Source organism: Nicotiana attenuata, unplaced genomic scaffold, assembly GCF_001879085.1.
Source record: "Nicotiana attenuata strain UT unplaced genomic scaffold, NIATTr2, whole genome shotgun sequence".
Classification (NCBI taxonomy): domain Eukaryota; kingdom Viridiplantae; phylum Streptophyta; class Magnoliopsida; order Solanales; family Solanaceae; genus Nicotiana; species Nicotiana attenuata.
This window is the reverse complement of record NW_017670338.1, coordinates 509167-529161: the sequence shown is the minus strand read 5'-3', so window position 1 is coordinate 529161 and position 19995 is coordinate 509167. Positions and strand designations below refer to the sequence as shown.

General features: G+C 36.0%; 2 protein-coding genes across 9 annotated transcripts in view; both read left to right on the top strand.

The window, feature by feature from the left end:
• Positions 1 to 1422: 1422 nt before the first annotated feature.
• On the top strand, positions 1423 to 7609 carry LOC109238072 (CRS2-associated factor 1, mitochondrial). Of its 7 annotated transcripts, none has more exons than XM_019404502.1 (6): positions 1423 to 2069; positions 3320 to 3447; positions 3664 to 3889; positions 3962 to 4089; positions 5900 to 6008; positions 6368 to 6942. In XM_019404502.1, the coding sequence occupies exons 1-5, from the start codon at positions 1502 to 1504 to the stop codon at positions 5918 to 5920; spliced, it is 1071 nt and encodes a 356-aa protein (XP_019260047.1). In that variant the 5' UTR covers positions 1423 to 1501; the 3' UTR covers positions 5921 to 6008; positions 6368 to 6942. The 7 variants fall into 7 exon arrangements, with proteins under 7 accessions (XP_019260047.1, XP_019260046.1, XP_019260048.1 ...); XM_019404501.1 differs by having other exon boundaries at positions 5900 to 6508; positions 6595 to 6942; XM_019404503.1 differs by having other exon boundaries at positions 5900 to 6508; positions 6850 to 6941.
• Positions 7610 to 11735: 4126 nt separating this feature from the next.
• Positions 11736 to 19995, top strand: part of LOC109238071 (lysophospholipid acyltransferase LPEAT2) — a 13717-nt gene continuing 5457 nt past the window's right edge. The window contains exons 1-9 of one of the 2 annotated variants that reach the window (XR_002069697.1): positions 11736 to 12324; positions 13382 to 13562; positions 13783 to 13842; positions 14729 to 14892; positions 14982 to 15045; positions 16256 to 16324; positions 17181 to 17276; positions 18048 to 18092; positions 19249 to 19319. Coding sequence is in view for 1 of the 2 variants with exons in the window: in XM_019404497.1 (XP_019260042.1) it covers positions 11846 to 12324; positions 13382 to 13562; positions 13783 to 13842; positions 14729 to 14892; positions 14982 to 15045; positions 16256 to 16324; positions 17181 to 17276; positions 18048 to 18092; positions 19249 to 19319 (1229 nt within the window). In the remaining variant the exon portion in view is untranslated. The remainder of the gene's footprint in view (positions 12325 to 13381; positions 13563 to 13782; positions 13843 to 14728; positions 14893 to 14981; positions 15046 to 16255; positions 16325 to 17180; positions 17277 to 18047; positions 18093 to 19248; positions 19320 to 19995) is intronic. The other variant, XM_019404497.1, reaches the window with a different exon arrangement.

The window sequence follows — 19995 nt, the reverse complement described above, 5'->3', positions numbered from 1 at the left end:
AAAATGTTGAAATTGACACACATAATAATTAAGGATAACTTGGTGCTATCGGGCCTGAAATATCGAGGCTGAAACCCATAGATAATTACTCAGTCCAGACTCGGGAAACTAATTATTAATTTATTAAACTAACAAAATTCTAAAAATGTTGAAATTGACACACATAATAATTAAGGATAACTTGGTGCTACCGGACCTCAAATATCGAGCATGGAACCCATAGATAATTACTCGGTCCAATTATAAAAATAATTATTTAATTCATTAAACTAACATAGACAAATAATTTTGTTTAAATTATAGTAGACGGCATGGACTTGCCGCCTGCGCATCTTGGACCAGCCGATGATCAGCTATTAGTGCTGCAGGGCGACCATAGGTCCTCCTTTGTATGGGAGGGACAACTATCGGATCAGCCTCTCCGCCCCAGGAGACCTGACGATTTGTGGGAGTTCTTGAGGCAGCATCAGTTCCATGCCCGCGTAGTCGCGCGCCTACAGGCTACGGGCTTCTTTACGATAATGATAAGAGTTTCATCATCTTCGATGTTAAACTCAGAATAATAAGCAAACCCCCGCGGAGTCACTGAATACGGAAATCTACCGGTTACTTTAAGGTTCACCGAACGTTTCCTCACACTCATTTTTTTACATAACAACGATACCAATTTATCGTACTCCATTGTAACCGGCAATTTAACATGACACTGTGGAGGTGAGCTATACCTCACAAAGTTATTCTCCAGCACAACTTCACCCCCCCCCTCCCCCCCCACACCTAATATAATGAAACCCTTATTTTTGGCTCTTCAGACATTATAAAAAAATGATTGATAAGAAGAAGAGAGAAGTATGAACGGAAGTTTGAAGGAGAGTTTTGAATGAATTTTCATAAAATTCAAACGCCTTTAAATAAGGCAAGTCCGAGCTTGGTATGCAAAATTTTTAAATATAAATCGCAGTACAATACTGAGTTTTATCAATTTGAATTATTGTTATGTCGGTTATCCGCAGAGCACTTATTGGTGGGCCCAAATCTATACTGCGAATTGTGTTGATCGCAGTATAGTACTCAGTTTTATCAAAAAAAATTATTTTTTTAATAATTCGCAGTATAATACTGCGAATCACTTTAACGGCTAACTTTCCGTTAAAGTAATTCGCAGTATTATAATGCGTTATGTAATTTTTTTTTTTTTTAACAGTACAAAGGTATTTTTTTGCCCAAAAAGACATTATTTAAGTTTTGGACTCCGAATCTTTCCACACATTTACTCTAGTCCCATTGGAGACCCTCCATCTTATCCCGTCTTTGTCTTGACTTGGATCAAAAGCGTCAAACTTTACAAACATAAAGGACTTTTGTGTTAGCAATAATGTATAAGGGACCAAAATTGAACTTGATCTTACACATAATTAAGGGACCGTTTTCATTTTTACCGCTCAAATCTCCAGAACTATATTAGCAGAGGAATTGACCCGAATGCATCTGCCCCGGCACAATGCTCCGTTTCTTCTCCCGCCAGGAAAAGCAAATTCTCTCACTCTCCGTCACGCGCCACCTCTTCTCCACCGCCGCCGCCGTCCCGACAACCATCACCGCTTCTTCAAATCTCTATTCAAAATACTCCTTCGTACCTCCACCTTCCCTTAAACCCCAAAACCCTAATTCCACTCAACCCCACTCTCAATCACCACCCAAAAAGCAGCCCAAACCCCGGTACCGTCCGCCGTCATCACTGGACCGGACCGGGGAGAAACCGGTTCAATCCAGTTTGCCATTCGACTTCCGTTTCAGTTACACAGAGAGCAGTACGGAGGTGCGGCCGATTGGGCTTCGCGAGCCTAAGTACTCGCCTTTTGGGCCTGGAAAGTTGGATAGGGTGTGGACTGGAGTTTGTGCGCCTGTGGTTGACCCAAAAGTGGGGTCTGCTGAAGATGAGAAAACTGTGGAGGAGAAGAGGAGGGTTATGAGAGAGAGAATTCAAGGAGAGCCTTTGACGAATGCTGAGAGAAAAGCTCTTGCGGAAACATGCCAGAGGCATAAATCCAAGCGCCAAGTCAATTTGGGTACACTCTTTTTTATAAATTCATTTTTTTTATTAGACAAATTATATAATACCTGCATTGGAATGAAATGGGTCTAACGTAGTTGAATGGCTATAGAGAATTCATATAGCTGACTAGAACAAATTTGGTATTGAAGCAAAATATTGATTGGGTTGATCATTTCTTTTGTGATTAGACTCAAAAGATAAGATACTATGTTGGATGAGGTGAGTTTTGTTTTATTTTCTTTTACTGTTATTGTGGAATATCTGATTATTTGCAAAATTATTTAAGTGGATTTGAGAAGGTAAATATAGGTACTTTACCTTGGCACTTACTTGCTATGCCACGGGATAGATGCCAAAGACCATTATGGTATTGGTTTACATCATTGCATATTCTAATTGCATTAAATGGAAGTGGTGAAATTCTGCACACAGATTGGGGTGGTTTGCTGACTTAAAGGTGGTACTCAGCTGGGTTTGGTATTAACTTTTTATTGCAGTGGCATGGTTGCACGTGTACGACTTGAAACTTAGTATCATTTCGTAATGTTGTTGGGAAGTTTGACAATTTAAACTGCATTAAACTTGTTTGCCAAGCATACATGATTAGATTATTCAAAGAAATCAATGTTGATATTCTGATGGCTTTGGTATTGCTGCCATCTAGATGCACATATAAATGCTTTACATAGAAATCAACTCACCGTGTATCTTGAAGAAAGGGAGTTGAGATTTGAGAATAGGATGAATCAAATGTGTTATTAGGGCTAAATTTTAATCCTATATGGTTGGAGATTTTTAAATAATAATCACTAAAGTATTTTGTGAGTAATGGCTTTTAGGGAAAACTCACTGAGGCTCTGAAAAAGTGGTGCATTGCCTAATATTTGGAGAGGGAATTTGGTGAAACAATTTAGTAATTAAGGTACTATGCATATTCTTATCAGTAACTCAGTTGTCGTAAGCTCTTGTAAAAACTGCTTGCTACACATAACATCTTGGTGTTCTTTTATAATGCAAACCACGCTTGACTTCTGCTATTTGCATTTATATTTTCTGTCATAGACTGGGAAATTTAGTGATGTGATGTGCTCCATTTGGCATTAGGATCTTACCTTGTAATGGCAATGACATCAAACACTTCTTTCCTTCTCTGCTTTATTGTGAAATGAAGTTGAATATCACTGGACGTAAGTTTCTATAGTGGGATTATGATAGCACATGATTGGAATACCTGTTTGCTGATTTTCCATCTTTGTTCTGCAGGGAGAGATGGCTTAACACATAACATGTTGAATGATATTCATAACAACTGGAAACATGCTGAAGCTGTAAGAATAAAATGTATGGGCGTGCCTACAGTTGATATGAAGAATGTTTGCACTCAGTTGGAGGTATCTCCATCCTTCAAATTCAATGACTTCCACTTTCTTTGCTTCTTAATCCTTCATGTTATTGTTCTTTGTCGGAATTATGTTGCTTGAACAGGTATCTGTTTACTTTGTTTATGGGGTTTATTCTCTAAAATTATGGTTCTCTCAACTTAGAATCTTCTTTTTATGTTGTACTGTGTCTTTGATTAGTAATGTGGATTCTTGTATGCCTTCTAGGATAAGACATTTGGTAAAATCATCCACAGACATGGTGGTTTACTTGTGCTCTATAGAGGAAGGAATTATCATCCCAAGAAGAGGCCTGTTATCCCCTTAATGCTATGGAAACCTCATGAGCCTGTATATCCTAGGCTTGTAAAAACTACTATTGATGGCTTGAGTATCGAGGAAACCAAGGAAATGAGAAAAAGAGGATTAGCTGTTCCGGCATTAACAAAACTTGGTATGCTTTCTTGTCAACTGTGTTTGATGAGGCCATCTGGATTTGGTATGTGAAATGTATGCTACTATGCAGCCAAAAATGGTTACTATGGCAGTCTTGTACCGATGGTACGCGATGCTTTTCTCACTGAGGAGCTGGTTCGGATAGATTGTAAAGGCCTCCCAAAGAGCGATTACAGGAAAATAGGCTGCAAACTGAGGGTAAGAATTTTCCCCTTCTATTTTGTGTTGGACTTCTACTTGCTCATGCTATAGTTTTTCTTGTATCTTTCTTGTGGAGTACTATGATTTACGAGAAGAGGTGCAGTTTCTGTTATTCTTATAAATACAAAAAGTTATTTTCAATGATAATTTATTTGTTGAAATCTAGACTCCCTGGTTTGCCAAAAAGGTGCTCCAAACCTTATTGACCCAATTGTTTAATAGAGGATGGCCTGAGGTTTGGGTTTTATGTGGCGGGGTATGGGGCTTATTTATCATTGCAGTAAGAGAAAACCCGGGTTAGTATCCATTGGGGTTCGACTGCTGAGATTTGACTTTTAAATCTCCACCCAGAGATAGTCTGAACATGTGGGTCTCTTTCATTGGCAAGTCATGAAAAGAGGCCTTCCCCGTGCTTCTTGGGTTAACCAGAGGTATTTGCTTTATTGTATCTTTTCCAGTGACATTGCTGGCTGCTGCAATAGGCAAAGCTGACCTAGAAGGAATATGTGAGCATATGGGGCATGAAACCGCACCCAAACAGGGATGGCCCATATAGATCCCCCGATTTCGATATCAACAAATTTGAGGATTTTACGAGGGGAGATTCAACTTGGATCCTGGCACATGCAACAAAGCTTCAGTCACTGTTTGCAGTGGTCAATGGCTGTGAGTCCCCTCAAGAAATTTCTGGACCAGATATGAAGAGGACCCCCGATTTCGATATCGACAAATTTGAGGATTTTATGAGGGGAGATTCAACTTGGATCCTGGCCCATGTAACAAAGCTTCAGTCACTGTTTGCAGTGGTCAATGGCTGTGAGTCCCCCCAAGAAATTTCTGGACCAGATATGAAGAGGAACACCACCGAGTCTGATCCAAGTGTTGTTGTTTTCTGTCCAATTCTATGGTGATTTTCCAATTTCATCTAAAGAGGGTGGGGCTGTTATAGGGAAACTCCTAACTAAACATCTCGAGATACAGTTGTCTGGACTTGGTAGACCTTCTATATTAAAGCCTATTTTGAGTGAAGCTCCAAACTTAAGGGATTACCTTTGGCATTTTTCCTTGGAAGGATATGGGTTCCTTTGGGATGGACTAAATTTTCAGTACTTTTAAGAACTTGGAGGACTATCAGTGGTTATCTTGTATATTATGGATCATTTTGATCGAACCCAAACGTAAGGGACTATTTTGGGATTTTTCTTGAGAAAAAGCCTGTCAAGGAAAAAACTCCTCTTTTAATCTCATAATAATAAGATGGGCTGAAAAGCGGCAATCATAAACTATTTTGGACTATGAATACCTACCAAGTATTCAGTACGATACACGGAAAATATGCCTGGTCAGCGGTATGGTATCAGAAATCTTTTTAATTTTCAGGGTACAAATATCCTTATTTTGAGACAATTACGGAATTACCCAAAAATCAGGTACTTTGAGCCAAATTTGATATGTTTGGGGCCAGTGAATTCTCTGAGGGACGATATTGGGTCTCTTTTGTAACTGATAAAACCTAATTATTTGTATTTGAAGATGTATGTATGTTCCTGGCTGATGCTTTCAGATAATATCTGGTAATTTATAAGAATGATGTCGGATAACTTCAATCCATAGTTATAAAGTTGAAATTTTTAGACGATGAAATGTGTGTTCTTACTTCTTACTTTACTTTCAATAGTTATTAATGCTGCTTATAATATTCTTTAGATTTTAAATGCATAATGAAAAATTATAAAGAATGTTTATATAATGCCTTTATACTTTTAACACTGACTTGTGTTATTTGTGAATTTTTTTTGCTTGTCAGAAAGAGATGTATGCATTTTAGTACTCAAGTTTTTGGGACCGAACAATTGCAGTGGCTATGTCCAAAGCATGAGGGGTCTGGTCAAATTGAGAACTTGCTATGGAGACAGGTTCTTGATCCGTGGACCGAATGTCCACCTAGCTAATCCAGTCTTGAGTCCAGGAACCACAGCCATATTTTCTTGAATCAACAAATAAATTGGTTGATAAATTCTTTTCCAATAATGAAATAAATAAATCAAGAATTAATAAGAAATATTCACTTTATTTCAACTATAGAATAGTCACATTTATTGCATGCTGGTAAAAAAAGAAGTTCCATATTTTGCTGGCGGACTCAAGCTGGTAACAATACTCATTTTGTACCTGTGCTATGTCGCTATTAATGTCTCTTCTGTTTCTTTTCATTTTTCTCCCTCATCGAACAATTGATCTTTGCCCTTATTTTGTCATCTTCATCGTTGACCAGTGGTGGTTGCTCTAGTGGTGAGAGTTCTTTAGGAGTCTGAATCACCAAGGAAGAAAGTGGTGTAAACCACTCTTGGCCCCTGGGGATAGGGATTTAGAGGGGTGAATTTACCAAATCAGAAAGACGGAAGAAACAATCATGGTCATCACTCATCTTCTACTTGTTTACTTTTAGAGCTCTTTGCCTTCATGACATGTAATGGTGTGTTAATATTCCTGGAACTGCAGTTAATTGCATATTAGTTTGGTTGTCTACTTCCTTCAGTTTACTTGCTTTGCTACTTGAAATGAAGACCTCAACTTAGAAGGGCCAGATATTTGGAAGAATGCTGTGAAATCCATTTGGAAAGTATAGTGATTGGCATGCTTCTAAGACCAAATTTTAATTGATGTTCAAAGAATGTTCTGATATCCATGTGGAAGATATAGTGATAGGCTTGCTACTAAGACTATGTTTGAGTGGATTACCTTATGTCATGGCAGGATTTGGTCCCTTGTATACTCGTAACGTTCGATAAAGAGCAAATCGTGGTATGGAGGGGTAAAAACTACAAACCTTCTGAGAATGGGTTCTTCCTTACAGAAAGAGAACCTTTTGATGACTCCAATAATGATTCCGATAATCATGAGGAAGAAAACGAAAGCAGAAAAGGAATTCCTGGTGACAGTGATTATGATTCTGGCGAGAGTGATTAGATCTTCTATCTATAAATTAGCTAAATGTTGTTGGCTTCAAGCAGTTATATTTACTGCAAGTCAAGCCGAAGGAAGTAACAATATACAATACAACGACCAAATGCAAGGTAATGGTTAATATGTTCTTTTTTTAATAAGGAATGGTTAGATATATGCCCATCTTTATATTCTTGTCTAAAGATGTATCTGACTATACGTTTTGGTATTATTTACAGAGAACACTTGAAGAGCATAGGGAAGAATCAAGATATGCATGATTAAAAGAAATGCACTGCGCTGTCATTCATTGTATATAGATAACCTGTATTTTTGTTAGGCGAGAATCTCATGTGTGGCAACACATCTTAAGTGTTGGCTCTTCTAAAACTTGGAAAATTACCAGCCCCTGCATCCCTCAAAAGGTAGGGACTGGCAACATGGCATAGGTGTAGATATATTGACTGGCACATGGTTTTGCCAGGAGTTGATAATGTCACACTTGCTTGCTACTTTATGGTGATTATTTAAATCCCAATTCCTGCCAACTTAGGTGGAAGTTTTTCCTGCAGTATTATACTAACCTGACAAATGTTCTTGGTGGATCTCAATGCAATCAGATCCTAAAATCACTATCTTATTTGCACGCATCCCGATGTTCCCCACATGTTTCAGGAATAATGTTGATTGGATCTAATGTTTACATCAAACTATATTGACTTATTATCTTAATGTGATTAAAGAATGTGAGAATATAGTGGATCAACTATAGTCAAGTGAAAAATTTCCTTGCTTCTGCCATAACTTGGTTGGTGTATTTAAAACTTGATTTTCAAGTGTCAGAGGCCATCTTTTTGTAGTTAAAATATTGAAAAGAAAATTGCCGAAGAACTGTTTTGTTCGTTGCGAGATGGGAATACTGTCTTTTTTCAAAAACGAAAAAAGGTTTCCTTTTACAAATAAATTTGTGTGGTTTTTGAATAATTCAAGTAAATCAATTGCTTAACGTGTGGGGTTTCTCTTTGCTAAAAAAATTGCCACGCAAAAAACGGTAACGCCCAAGGGGTCAACAGATTACCTGAGCTGGTTAACGTTGACATGTTGATAGGAATAGCACTATGAACTTCTGATTAACGTTTGAGGGTGCCACACGTACAAATATTGTATCTTTCATTTAGTTATTTCAATATATCCGCTCTACCATAAATGAAATTTAGTTGAACACGATAATTAACCTTTATCTAGCACGACGACCTTATTTTTGGACACTGTTGTGTCATTTCAACCTTTTATCATAGACTACTAGATACCGACTTGCAGAAGCTCCCGTAAACGGATTTTTTAATTTATATAGAATAGGTTCAATATTATGATCTTTTTAAAAGATATATGTGTAAAATTTAATGTTAATGTAATACCATACAGTGATCAAATATTGAAAACAACCAAAGATATCCGTGGCATTTCAAACAATAGAAGCATTTTAATATTTATACTTTTTTTAAATCAACATTTGTCAAATTATTATGCATTCAAATTATCAAGTTTGGCACTTGGAACTAGACTTATCAGATGAACTTGTATTAGTTTTCCGAAACTATCAACTTTCATATGTAAATTATTACAGAGTTGATTGTATGCTGATCATGTTTTTCTAACGCATTTAATTTTTCTATGATAATAATTACTCTTGGAGAGTGTTTTATTTTAACTAACAAGATATTTGTTTTGGTACGATACATTTTCTTGGTCCGTGTAGTTTAATTATTAGTGTTATTATATAAAAGGATCTTCAAACGTTATAACAATAGTATCAATTTAATTACAGCCGATGAAGCAGGTACAATATGAGGCCGATTGGCAATGAAATTTTTTCTCTTTTTTTTTTTTTTTTAATAAAATCAATGTTTGGCCATAAAATTTTCGCTTTTCACTTGAAGATGAATTTTGAAATTTTTTGAAAATTTGAAAAACTTCAGAAGAACACTCAGATCACTCAATTTAAAAATAACGAAAAATTATATTCATGTCCAAACACAACTCTACTTTTCAAATATCATTTTTACTTGATTTTTTCCCCCACTTTTTTTCCGGAATTTTACAATTCTTATGTCCAAACAATCACTATAAGTCCCTTTAAAATTTTCTCTACAAACACGTCACTGCGCATGTGGTTATGTTTTAAAAATAGGACGGCTTTTGGTACACTTTCGTCTAATTGAAAAGCGTGTGCTGAATATCCACCAGATTGGATCCAACATGATATATTAATTTTTTAAGGTTCAAGATCTTGCATAAGATTCTTGACAATCAAGGCCAAAGCTCATTATTATTAATTTTAGCCATTACTAAGCTCTCAAAAATGTGCTTTAGGCCGATTCAGTTTGATATTAAATTGAGAAAACACTAATCATACACACACAGAGGAACCATGTAACCTAGAATGTGTCTATATATGTGTATTTTCTGAAGTATACTTAGAGCCCATTTGGACATAAGAATTTTTTTCTTTTTTTCCAAATTTTTTTTACTTTTTTCCGAAATCTGCGTTTGTTCATAAATTTTTCAATTTTCACTTGAAGATGCATTTTGAAAATTTTCGAATTTTGAAAAACTCCAAAAACCTGTTTTACGGAGTTTTCACTCAAATCACTCACAAAACTTCAAAAACAACCGAAATTATATTCAAATACTATTTTCACTTACAAAAATTTTTCCCCCTATTTTAGAATTTTACAATTCTTATGTCCAAACGCCCACTTAGAGTAGTCGATTTCATGAATGTGTGATTAAAGTTGCAACTATTTGTTAAAACTGTTACTTTAATAACATGTATATAAATTTGCCATCTTTTTTATTATAAATTTTCGAGTTTTGATTGTTATTGAAAAATATTGTTTAAATTGTGATCTAAAGTTCATTTAAAGTATACATAGTGAATTATTTTAGAATTTTATTATGATATCTACACTACTTTTCATACTATTAGTATTTGTTGGTATTACGTGCAATGAATATACATTTAAATGTTCTCGTTCTTTCTTATTTACATAATAGAGTTTTGTGCGGTGAACTTATATGCTTGATTACCCTCAAACTTTATTTTTTATTCAACATAATATTGATTTGTTCTAATTTCTATAGGTTAGTATCTAACATATGTTTTAAAAAATGGAGAAAGAAATCATTATACAAAGGTTGATGATCTAGAAGATAAAATTTTAAAAAACACTTTAAGAAAAATGAAGTTTATGGTGCTAAAAATGAAGTTTATGGTGCTATCAGGGGCGGATTTAGGGGGCGGAAGGGGTTCACCCGAACCCCTTTCGCCAAAATTACACTGTATATGTAATAATGTAGGGCAAAATCTGTTATGTACCTTTATATATTATATTTTGAATCCCCTTGACACAACTAAAAAGCATAGCTTAGTAGTAGTCAAGAGGGTTCAAAAGCTTTGTAATATCACTAGTTCAATTACCCCTAGCCACAATCTCTTCTAATTTTTAACTTTTTTTGTTGAAGCCTCTTATAGGAAATTTTTGAACCCCTTATCGAAAATCCTGCTTCCGCTGCTGGGTGCTATATGCAACTTTTTCATAGTACATAGCTATTAGGAAGGAACCAAATAGGTGATCTACTAACATAGTATCAGAAATTAAAAGGAAACTTCATATGAAGCTGTACAAATTTTCATATTCTAATAATTCTTAATTAAGTCTTAGAAGAAACCTACATTCCGTAATTTTTTGTTACTTTTAGAAGAAACTTACACACAAGCACATAACAATATACTTGCCTATTCTATGTATCATCACTCTTTTATCGAATTGGGTTGAGCAATTTCGTATTAGTCTAATTCACAAGGTATACTTGTTCTTATGAGAAGAATTTGTGGCCAAAAGAATTGGATTTGCCTTGGAAAACCATTTTTATAATTACATATCAAAAAACATATATTAAGTAAGTTTCTAAATTAAAATATAGAACAAACCATGCCATTTGATGGCCCTATCTAGTTTTTCCTTTTCACCCCGTCTTCGTTATCTATTTTGACATTTGATTAAATTTAAATTCGTGTAGAAAAAAATCACATTTTGAAGGTAAAAGCACGCAACTCTATGACCCAAGACTCTGATAGATATATACTCTCTCCGTTCACTTTTAGCTGTCCACTTTAAACTTTTCACGCCTCTTAAAAAAAAAAAAAAACAACAACAACAACAACATATCCTGTATAATCCTATGGGTGGGGTCTGGGGAAAATAGTGTGTACGCAGACCTTAGGCTATTTCCGATAGACGGCTCAAGAAAAGATGGAAAGGAAGAATAGGGGAGAAGAAGGAGAGGAAAGAGGACGGAAAGAAGGAAGAGGGAGGCAAAAGACTATAAGCAAAGAGACTTCTTTAAAAAATAATAATGAAATATATATTTTATAATTTTACTCAAAATAATGATAATATTTTCAAAAGTCTTGGATAATGATTTAGGGAATAAGTAACTAATGATAAGGATAAAATAGAAAAAAAAATTATTTTTTGATTGTATAATGAGTAAATGGTAAAAGTAAATATATATTTTTAGTTTATCCACCGTAAAATCCAAATGAACAAATGAAGTTACCCATCTGTCCGACTTTGTCGCGTAATTTTTGTCTGATAGGTTAAAAAAGAAAGATTTATAGCCACAGAAAATCGTTATTTTGTCGGAGAGAGTGTTTTCCCCTCTCGCCTTTTCACTCTCCATTTCTCTTCTCTTTCTCTCTCTGTACGCTCCGCTTCCGGCCACCGGCAATCGTTTCCCGGCAATGTCGGACCACACTGTATCCGCTCCTCTTTTACCTACCTCCACCCACCTCTCAGACTCCGATCACGATCAGGCCCCTGAGCCGCACGTGATCGTTACTGTTGACGACGACGATGGGGTCCACCAGCTACCCAACGGCGATGATCATCAATTGGTTACTCATATTTCGGAGGTGGATGATAACCCATATGCGTTTCTTGGAGCGAAACGGTTCGACATGCCTGGATCCACCACCGTTGACCCGTTCAGGAACAATACACCTAGAATCGAAGGGGTCTATGAATGGTTCAAGATTGTCGTGTGTTTGCCTCTTGCTTTGGTGAGGTTGTTGCTTTTTGGGTTGTCTTTGATGGTCGGTTACGTGGCGACACGTCTTGCTTTGTACGGGTGGAAAGATAAGCACAATCCTATGCCTAAATGGAGGTCCAGATTGATGTGTGTTACCCGGTTTAGTGCCAGAACCATCCTCTTCTCTTTCGGGTATTTAAACAACGACCTTTTTTGGCTTTCAACTATTTGCTTGCAAATTTGGCCAGTCAAAGAATATTAGTAGTTCTTTGGTTTAATTAAAGGAGTAGGATTTCTTGAGTTTGTGTTGATACAGATTGCTTCTTTAGCAAGATAGACAGTGATCTTGTTGGTTTCTTGTGAAAGAGTGAAGGAGATTTTTATTTTTTTGTTACTTGTGTTTAAAGGCGAAAAATAATAATTTATACGTCTTTTTTTTCTCAATGAGAGGTGCTATACTTCATCTCTCTTTTTTGTTTCATGTTAGTAGTACATATATTGCATTGAACTTTCATTTGTTTCAAAGAGCTAGATGTACTTGCATTGGATACTTACACACACCTGTATTGGAAACTAATTCATCTAGCAGGAGAGTGATTAAATGAAGCAACAGTCACAGTAAGCTTGAGACTCTTTTTGTTTTCCTTCTTTCCAGTAGAGTTCTTTTCTCTCTTTTCTCTATCGAAGAGGTGGATGGGGTGACGGAGAGGATAAAAGTAGCTTGGGGTGTTGGAGCTCTTGGGAAATTGAGTGGCTTAATTACGTTATTAAGGAAGACCTCTGGCCTAGTTCACGCTATTATATAAGCTTAGTTCACGCTATTATATAAGCTTTACCGGTACAAGTATTTTCTTTTTAGCTGTTAACTCTACCCTTACAAATCCTACTATTATTCCTTTCCCAAGTATTGAAGTTTTTCTATTTTTCCTTTGTATCTTGTAGCAATATTTTAGTGGACATGGATTTACAAGATTAATGGTTTCATCTTGTATAAGAGGGGTTTAGAGCATGCCATTAATTGTGAATTCGATGTGGACAGTAACTTGCAAATTGAAAAGTCAGGCATTTTGTGCTGTCAAAACAAAATAGGTCATTCCATGTTAAAAGAGGTCATGTCGTAGTCATATTAGCATGTAAGCTGCTGTCAGAGTTCAAGGAATTTGTTTTATTAGATTTGCTTCCCAACCACTGTGTCTGACAAAATATCTTTTTTTTTGTTCCTTTTCTCCTTTCTTATTTACTGTTCCAGGTACCAATGGATAAGACGAAAAGGAAAACCTGCGCCAAGGGAGATAGCTCCGGTTGTTGTATCTAATCATGTCTCGTACATAGACCCTATCTTCTATTTCTATGAGTTATTTCCTACCATTGTTGCTTCCGAGTCCCATGATTCCATGCCTTTCGTCGGAACTATTATCAGAGCTATGCAGGTAATGGGCGCACAACAACATTGTCTCAAATTTTATGTGTACTTGCTAGCATATTGGTGCTAGTACGTATAATTTATGTTTTGTCATTTGTTGGCAGACTTCATTTGCTTCTAGCTTCGAATTCTGGAATCCAGTTTATTCTGCCTCAGAATGCCTGGTATATATATATATATCTGTAATTAAGACATTAAACTTGCTTATGCCTTCTCCCTTTTTGCAGGTGATATATGTTAATAGATTCTCTCCCACTTCAAGGAAGCATGCTGTTAGTGAAATAAAGGTAAATAGTATCTGTCTTTGGTCTCTTGTTTTTTCTATTGGTACTTGGATGATAAACATTTTTTGGCTATTATGTTAGTGCATATCATTCTGAGGTTATTTAAATCTACTTCTTACATGTAGGCCCGTGATCACTTATTCATAGTTATATATATTTTTTCAAGATATGTTGTTGAAGTTTGCCCTGGAGCACATGAAATGTTTTGCACCATCCCAGGCAAAGCTTGCTCTTTCAATTTCATGTCTGGGGATCTAGGTTGAGCTCTATACTCCATATAGATGCAGTTCAGTTGAAGTCTGGGGTTTCAAGCAAATTTTGCTTGTTCAACTGCTTGCCAACAAGTGCAAAGAATTATAGAAGATCGGGAAATTAATGTGTGTGGTCCATAAGAGACTCTTGATCCTTTTCATCAACAAGCATTTTGCTATTTCTAAAGCCTTAAACTTCCTATTAGCATATAATAATCTACCCATTTCTCTTCTGTCTCCTGATTGCCATCGGGGTAATGACTTATTTTACTATTATTCATTTGATATGAAGGAAATATTTATTTAGAGTACAGCTGGCTCATGAGAAGGTACTACTAAAGGAAAAGAGATGTTAGCAAAATTTATATCTCCGAAATTTTATGAAGTTCATGTACTCTCTTAATCAGTTAAATAAGGTCTGAAGAAGTATTTTTCCACCATCTATTACACTCCCTTCATGGGTAGTATTTGGTGCCCACATGTATATGCAGAATTTATACAAAAGAGAATTAGAAATAATGAACAGCTCGGTCCACAATTAGTAAGTAGATTACACTCTTTCCTGAATGTGTAAATATAAAGTGTTTAGCAATATAGCTATTTGATACAGAAATATGCTTTCAAGGATCTGAAAACAGAGAAAGGCTTCTTGCAATCAATTTCCCCGAGTGCTTTTATTTCCTGAAGGGACTACAACAAATGGAAGAGCTATTATTTCCTTCCAACTTGGTGCATTTATCCCAGGCTATCCTATCCAGCCTGTTATTGTGCGCTATCCCCACGTTCACTTTGATCAATCATGGTATACTCTTCCTTCTCAGCAGGTTCTTTGGGGATGATACGTTTGTTTTTTTTATTATCGCCCTCATGTGGGATTTCATTTTCGTGCAGGGGGAATGTTTCCCTGGGAATGCTGATGTTTAGAATGTTCACACAGTTCCACAATTTCATGGAGGTATGTATGCCTTGCAGTAAGAAAAGAAGTGACTAAGTGTTCATGGACGTGTATGCACTCTTCGACGTGTGACTGCCCCTCCAATGTCAAGTTTCAAATCTATTATCTGCTATTCTGCTATGAGTCATATGTCTAGAACTCAGCTCCTTTCCCATCTGAAAATCTGTGCTCTTTTACATGTATATGTGTTCCTTTTGGGCTCAGTTTGTTAGCAGATTGATTTATCAATATGATGGTATATGACTGCCAATATTTAGCTGTTCATGGAAACTGTGGCTATTCTTTAGGCCTTTTGAAATTTTGTGGAGTAATCTGTTGAATGTTGCTTAACTTTGGTATACTGATATTTTTATATTGTCTTAGATGTGGTTTTATCTTTATACAGATCTATGTCTGATAGAAAATTTTTATCTTCATTATGCTTAATTGAGAAACCTGCCGCTTTTCTACAGTTGTGTTGTAGGCCTATCTGCTTGAGTTCATTAGCTTTAAATATTTTACATTGTGTTCTTGTTTGTTTTAGATTCATTAGTTGTTAATTTTTTACTGGGGATCATGTTATTATGTGCTTTCAATAGTGTGCTTGTTTCATACTTTCTCTTATTTGAACTGTGCTAATGTATTCTTTCTTCTTTAAAATAATAAATATATTCACAAAATATGTTCTACCAGGGAACTCTGGAAGTCTTAACTTCTAAAACTTTGGGATTCCATAAAACTTCCACTCCCCTAAAACTTTTGGAGTTTTGCTTCAAGTACTATTCTGGCTTCATATGCTTAGTATATTTTGGCAACCGTGGATAATTTCATGTTTTATTCTCTTTTCTCTAAAGCATAATTACATAATCTATTAATGAAATTAATTTGCACACAAAATTTGGCCATGGCTTTTCTCATTAACCTTTTAATTATCCTCTCCATCTTTTTTGCTTCCTGTGTATTGGTCATTATTGGGCTGGGGAAGGGATATGGTGACATATGTGATTTTGCCTTCTTGAAGGTAGGGGTAAGGTCTGCGTACATACTACCTTCACTAGACCCCACTTGTGGGATTACGCTGTCTGCGTACATACTACCTTCACCAGACCCCACTTGTGGGATTACGCTGTTGGGTCTGTTGTTGCTGTTGCTGGAAATACTTGCCATTTTCTTTTACTAGTGTGGATATTACTGTTGAAACAATTATCTCACTTTGTTTAGTAATGTGCAGGTTGAGTACCTTCCTGTTGTTTCACCTCATGAGAATCAGAAAGAAAATGCTGTACGGTTTGCTCAAAGGGTGAGTCGATTCTAACAACAGAACTTATTCTTCTGCTGACTGGACAAGATTTTATTTTTCACGTGTTGTATGTGTTGTTGCATATAAAAACTTCTTGAATGCAAAAATATGGAGTATTCTGATTTTTTTTCCAGCTTTATTTCAAGTGCTTGTGCTTTCCATTATAGAAATCCTACCCGGTAAGTTGCTGCAGAATTCATGATATGACATAGATTTGTGCTTTTTGTTATGTTACACGGATCCTTCGTTAGCCTTTCAAAGTCAATAAATGCTACACCAAGATGGGTGGCAAAAATATGTACAATGAATAAGGAGTGGCCTAACCACATGTAGCTCACAAGTTGTACCAATCATATATACAAGTAGGACTGTTCTCATTACACAAAAAAAAAATGATATACAATATCTCTTTACAAGCTGTTCATGTCCCTCTCACTAGTTTGGAGTAGTCTTCTTTTTCTTTCCTTCCACACTGTCGAAAAAAAAAAGAACACAACGGCATCGTTCTTATGGTGTTGGGGGGTGACATGGGACAAGAGACAATGCTTGTTGAAGTTGGGTGACTTATTTTTACAGTTACAAGGCCAAATTCATCTAAATTTTCTCCTTGCAGCTTCTGTAGTGTGGTTGAGATTTTAGTGATGAATAAATTATGTTTGTTGTATTTGAGACTCTTGTAGTGACTTGACACATGCACACAAACAAAAGAACTAGTTTTGTGTGCTTGTGCAGTTGAATGTCATTTTGTTGATAACATGTGTAATTAAATGTTACTAAATGTGTGAGCTTGTCAGCTATCATCCTTCATACATCCTATTTACGGAAGCTTGATCCCTAATTTTTTTAATCAATACAGACTGGCCATGCTGTTTCAACTGCCCTTAACGTTGTACAAACATCTCATTCTTATGGCGACGTACTGCTTCTTGCTAAGGCATTGGAGTGCAATCAGGTTTATGGTTCTTTTCGAGATTTGCTAACTAAATCACATTCAAGTTGCTTATATTGATGTATCAATTTTATTTTCTTCCTCCTCAAAAAAAAAAATATTTTCTTCTCTTGTGGGTTGGGGGGGGGGTTGGGGGTGTCTGCCTTATTCTTAGCAATATTTTCGAAAACTTTTCTTCCTAAAGAGCACATATAGCTTGTCTGAGACTAATATAAACCTCATATGCTATTACACTGTCAGCAAATAGACAATGATGCATGCAGCGCCGCTTATAGTACTCCACATGTTGCCAATCTGCTAAATATCTGGTCTTAGTTGCATAATAATATTTTTATTTTCTGGGTTACTGTCAGCACTACGGGACTTATGGCCTGGAAGCGTGCCAATTTTCCCCGCATTTGGAAATTCTTGTGGACTGCCTTAATTTCGATCCCATTTTAACAAGGAATTTCATATTTGACGGTGGAGAAAAAGTTTAAGTTCAGTCTAAAAAAGGCTGCTTCTTTCTCATGCTGGTGTTCAATGTTGAATCATTCAGCATAGGTGCAATCCGTTGGAGTTTTTTATATGTTTTAATCAGTTTTCTTGCTGAATAAATGATGAATACTTTGTACTTGTTAGTCAAATTTGATTTCTAGTTTTCTTGTACACTCTACCCTCCCCAGGTCCCACTTGTGGGATTACACTGGATATGTTGATGTTGTTGTTGTACAAGGATTTCTGTTGAATGTATCACTGTGGACTCTGGAGTAATGTCTTTTTATCGGTCTCCAGGAAAATCCCTCGCTCTATTTGGTTGAGATGGCAGCGGTTGAAGCGGTGAGTTGACTTTCTTTACTTCTCCTGAGAAAAGCAAATTCATCTTTCTTAGCTGTTTGCTTAGAGTATGACAATTTTGAGACATGATGTGTTTATCAGTTAATTGTGAGGCAAAACTTGGCATGGACAAGTACCATTGTCATTTTCTAAAATGCAAAACTTTTAGCCTCATTGCCCCTTATATTTGTTTTAGTGCTCAAATATAACTTTTACTTTTACCCCATAAGTTTAAAGTAGACTCTGTTGGTACTTTTCTATAGTTGCTTCGGATACTACGGGGAAGTTCAGTGAGCAGTAGCTCAAGTGGAGAATACTCTGCTGTTTTTTTATATACTCTTAGAGTACAGAGAGGATTGCGATTGATATAGGTATTGGATGACTTTTATGGAGAACAATACTATTGTATCCATTTTCTATACTGGGATTTTCCCCTTTTTGCTGCCAATGAGAACATTTACTAAACAAAATGCTATTGCTTTGGGTCTGAGCGGATCTAGTTTTTGTATTTAGGTTTACGACATTTGGACCTGCTATTTTAGCATTTGCCCATTATGAAGTTCTTTGGTTTCTCTATGTAAGAGATACTTGTATTGATATTTTCTTTATTTCTTGAGGATAATTGCATCTTCGCTGTGGTGTGATGTAATGGTGATTGTTGATACAGATTGATGTTGGGGAACGGTAGAACAAGGGATTGGAGTGATGTAGAGAGAACTTTGGAGATAGAGTTGACTTTTGTGTGCATATAAAACAGAGAACATCATAGTATCCCAGACATTTGTTGTCGTCAATCTAATATTACCTGTAGTAATTGGTAAAAAGATCTGACTCAAGAAATAATTGGTTAGCCTTTCTCGATTTCATACAACCATGCTTGCAAATACAATAAAATTGTGTAATTATGTACTCTATTATTGAATTAACACAAAGGAAAAAAGGTATTCTTCCCATGAATGAACTACCATTTCTCTGAAGAAGCAGTCCAAAACTTGTACTGAGTGACAAAATTATGCAGTGGCTTATTAAGATATTTGAAGCATATTACAACCTAATTGTATGCAGATTTTTGTTCCTTTACAGCAATTTCCTTCTTCAAAATGTGGACTAACATGATAACTGAAAGGATATATGATCCTTCTCATTTTCTTGTTTTTAGGCATTTCATTTGAGCTCTTTGGAGGCTGTAGAGTTTCTGGATGTTTTCCTTTCAATGAACCCAGACTCCAAGTATGTCATTTTTATTGTTTTTAAGCATTTCTTTTGAGCCCTTTGGTGACTAGATTTTCTGGATATTTTCCTTTCAATGAACCCAGACACCAGGTATGCTGTTTCGGCTTTGGAAAGAGCATGGACTTGCTGTAGCAAACAGTGTCCCTTTCTGTCCGATACTGATTGGTTATTGTGAATTATTTGTCGAGGAATTTAACACCAGTTGAGCTTGTGGACTTTCGATCATTAAGTGGAAGGGAAATAATAATAGCGATAAAATTAAATGAGGGATAAAAGTTGTCCTTAACCATTGTGGCTTTCAATCAGGAGTGCATAAGTAGGCCACACTGCTTCAGTCCTCACAAGGCTATATAGGCATTTTTTAAGACATGAGAGCACTTGAAGTGATAACTTTCTAGATCTAGTTTTTGGCATTTAACTTTTTAATACATTATAACACGTAATATCCACATAAAAAAACACATTTAATATCCAAATATATTCAAATGCAGAGATTGACAGAATGATGGCTCTGGTAATTTTTTTTTTTCCCATTGGCTCTGGTAAAATTAAAGCTATTGGAAATGTTGGATTTCATTTTGGGGGGGGGGGGGGTTAGGGGTACTCGTAGATCATGATAAAATAACATGTCTTCTATATCACAGAAGGGAACGGTCAAGACTGGAGTAAATAA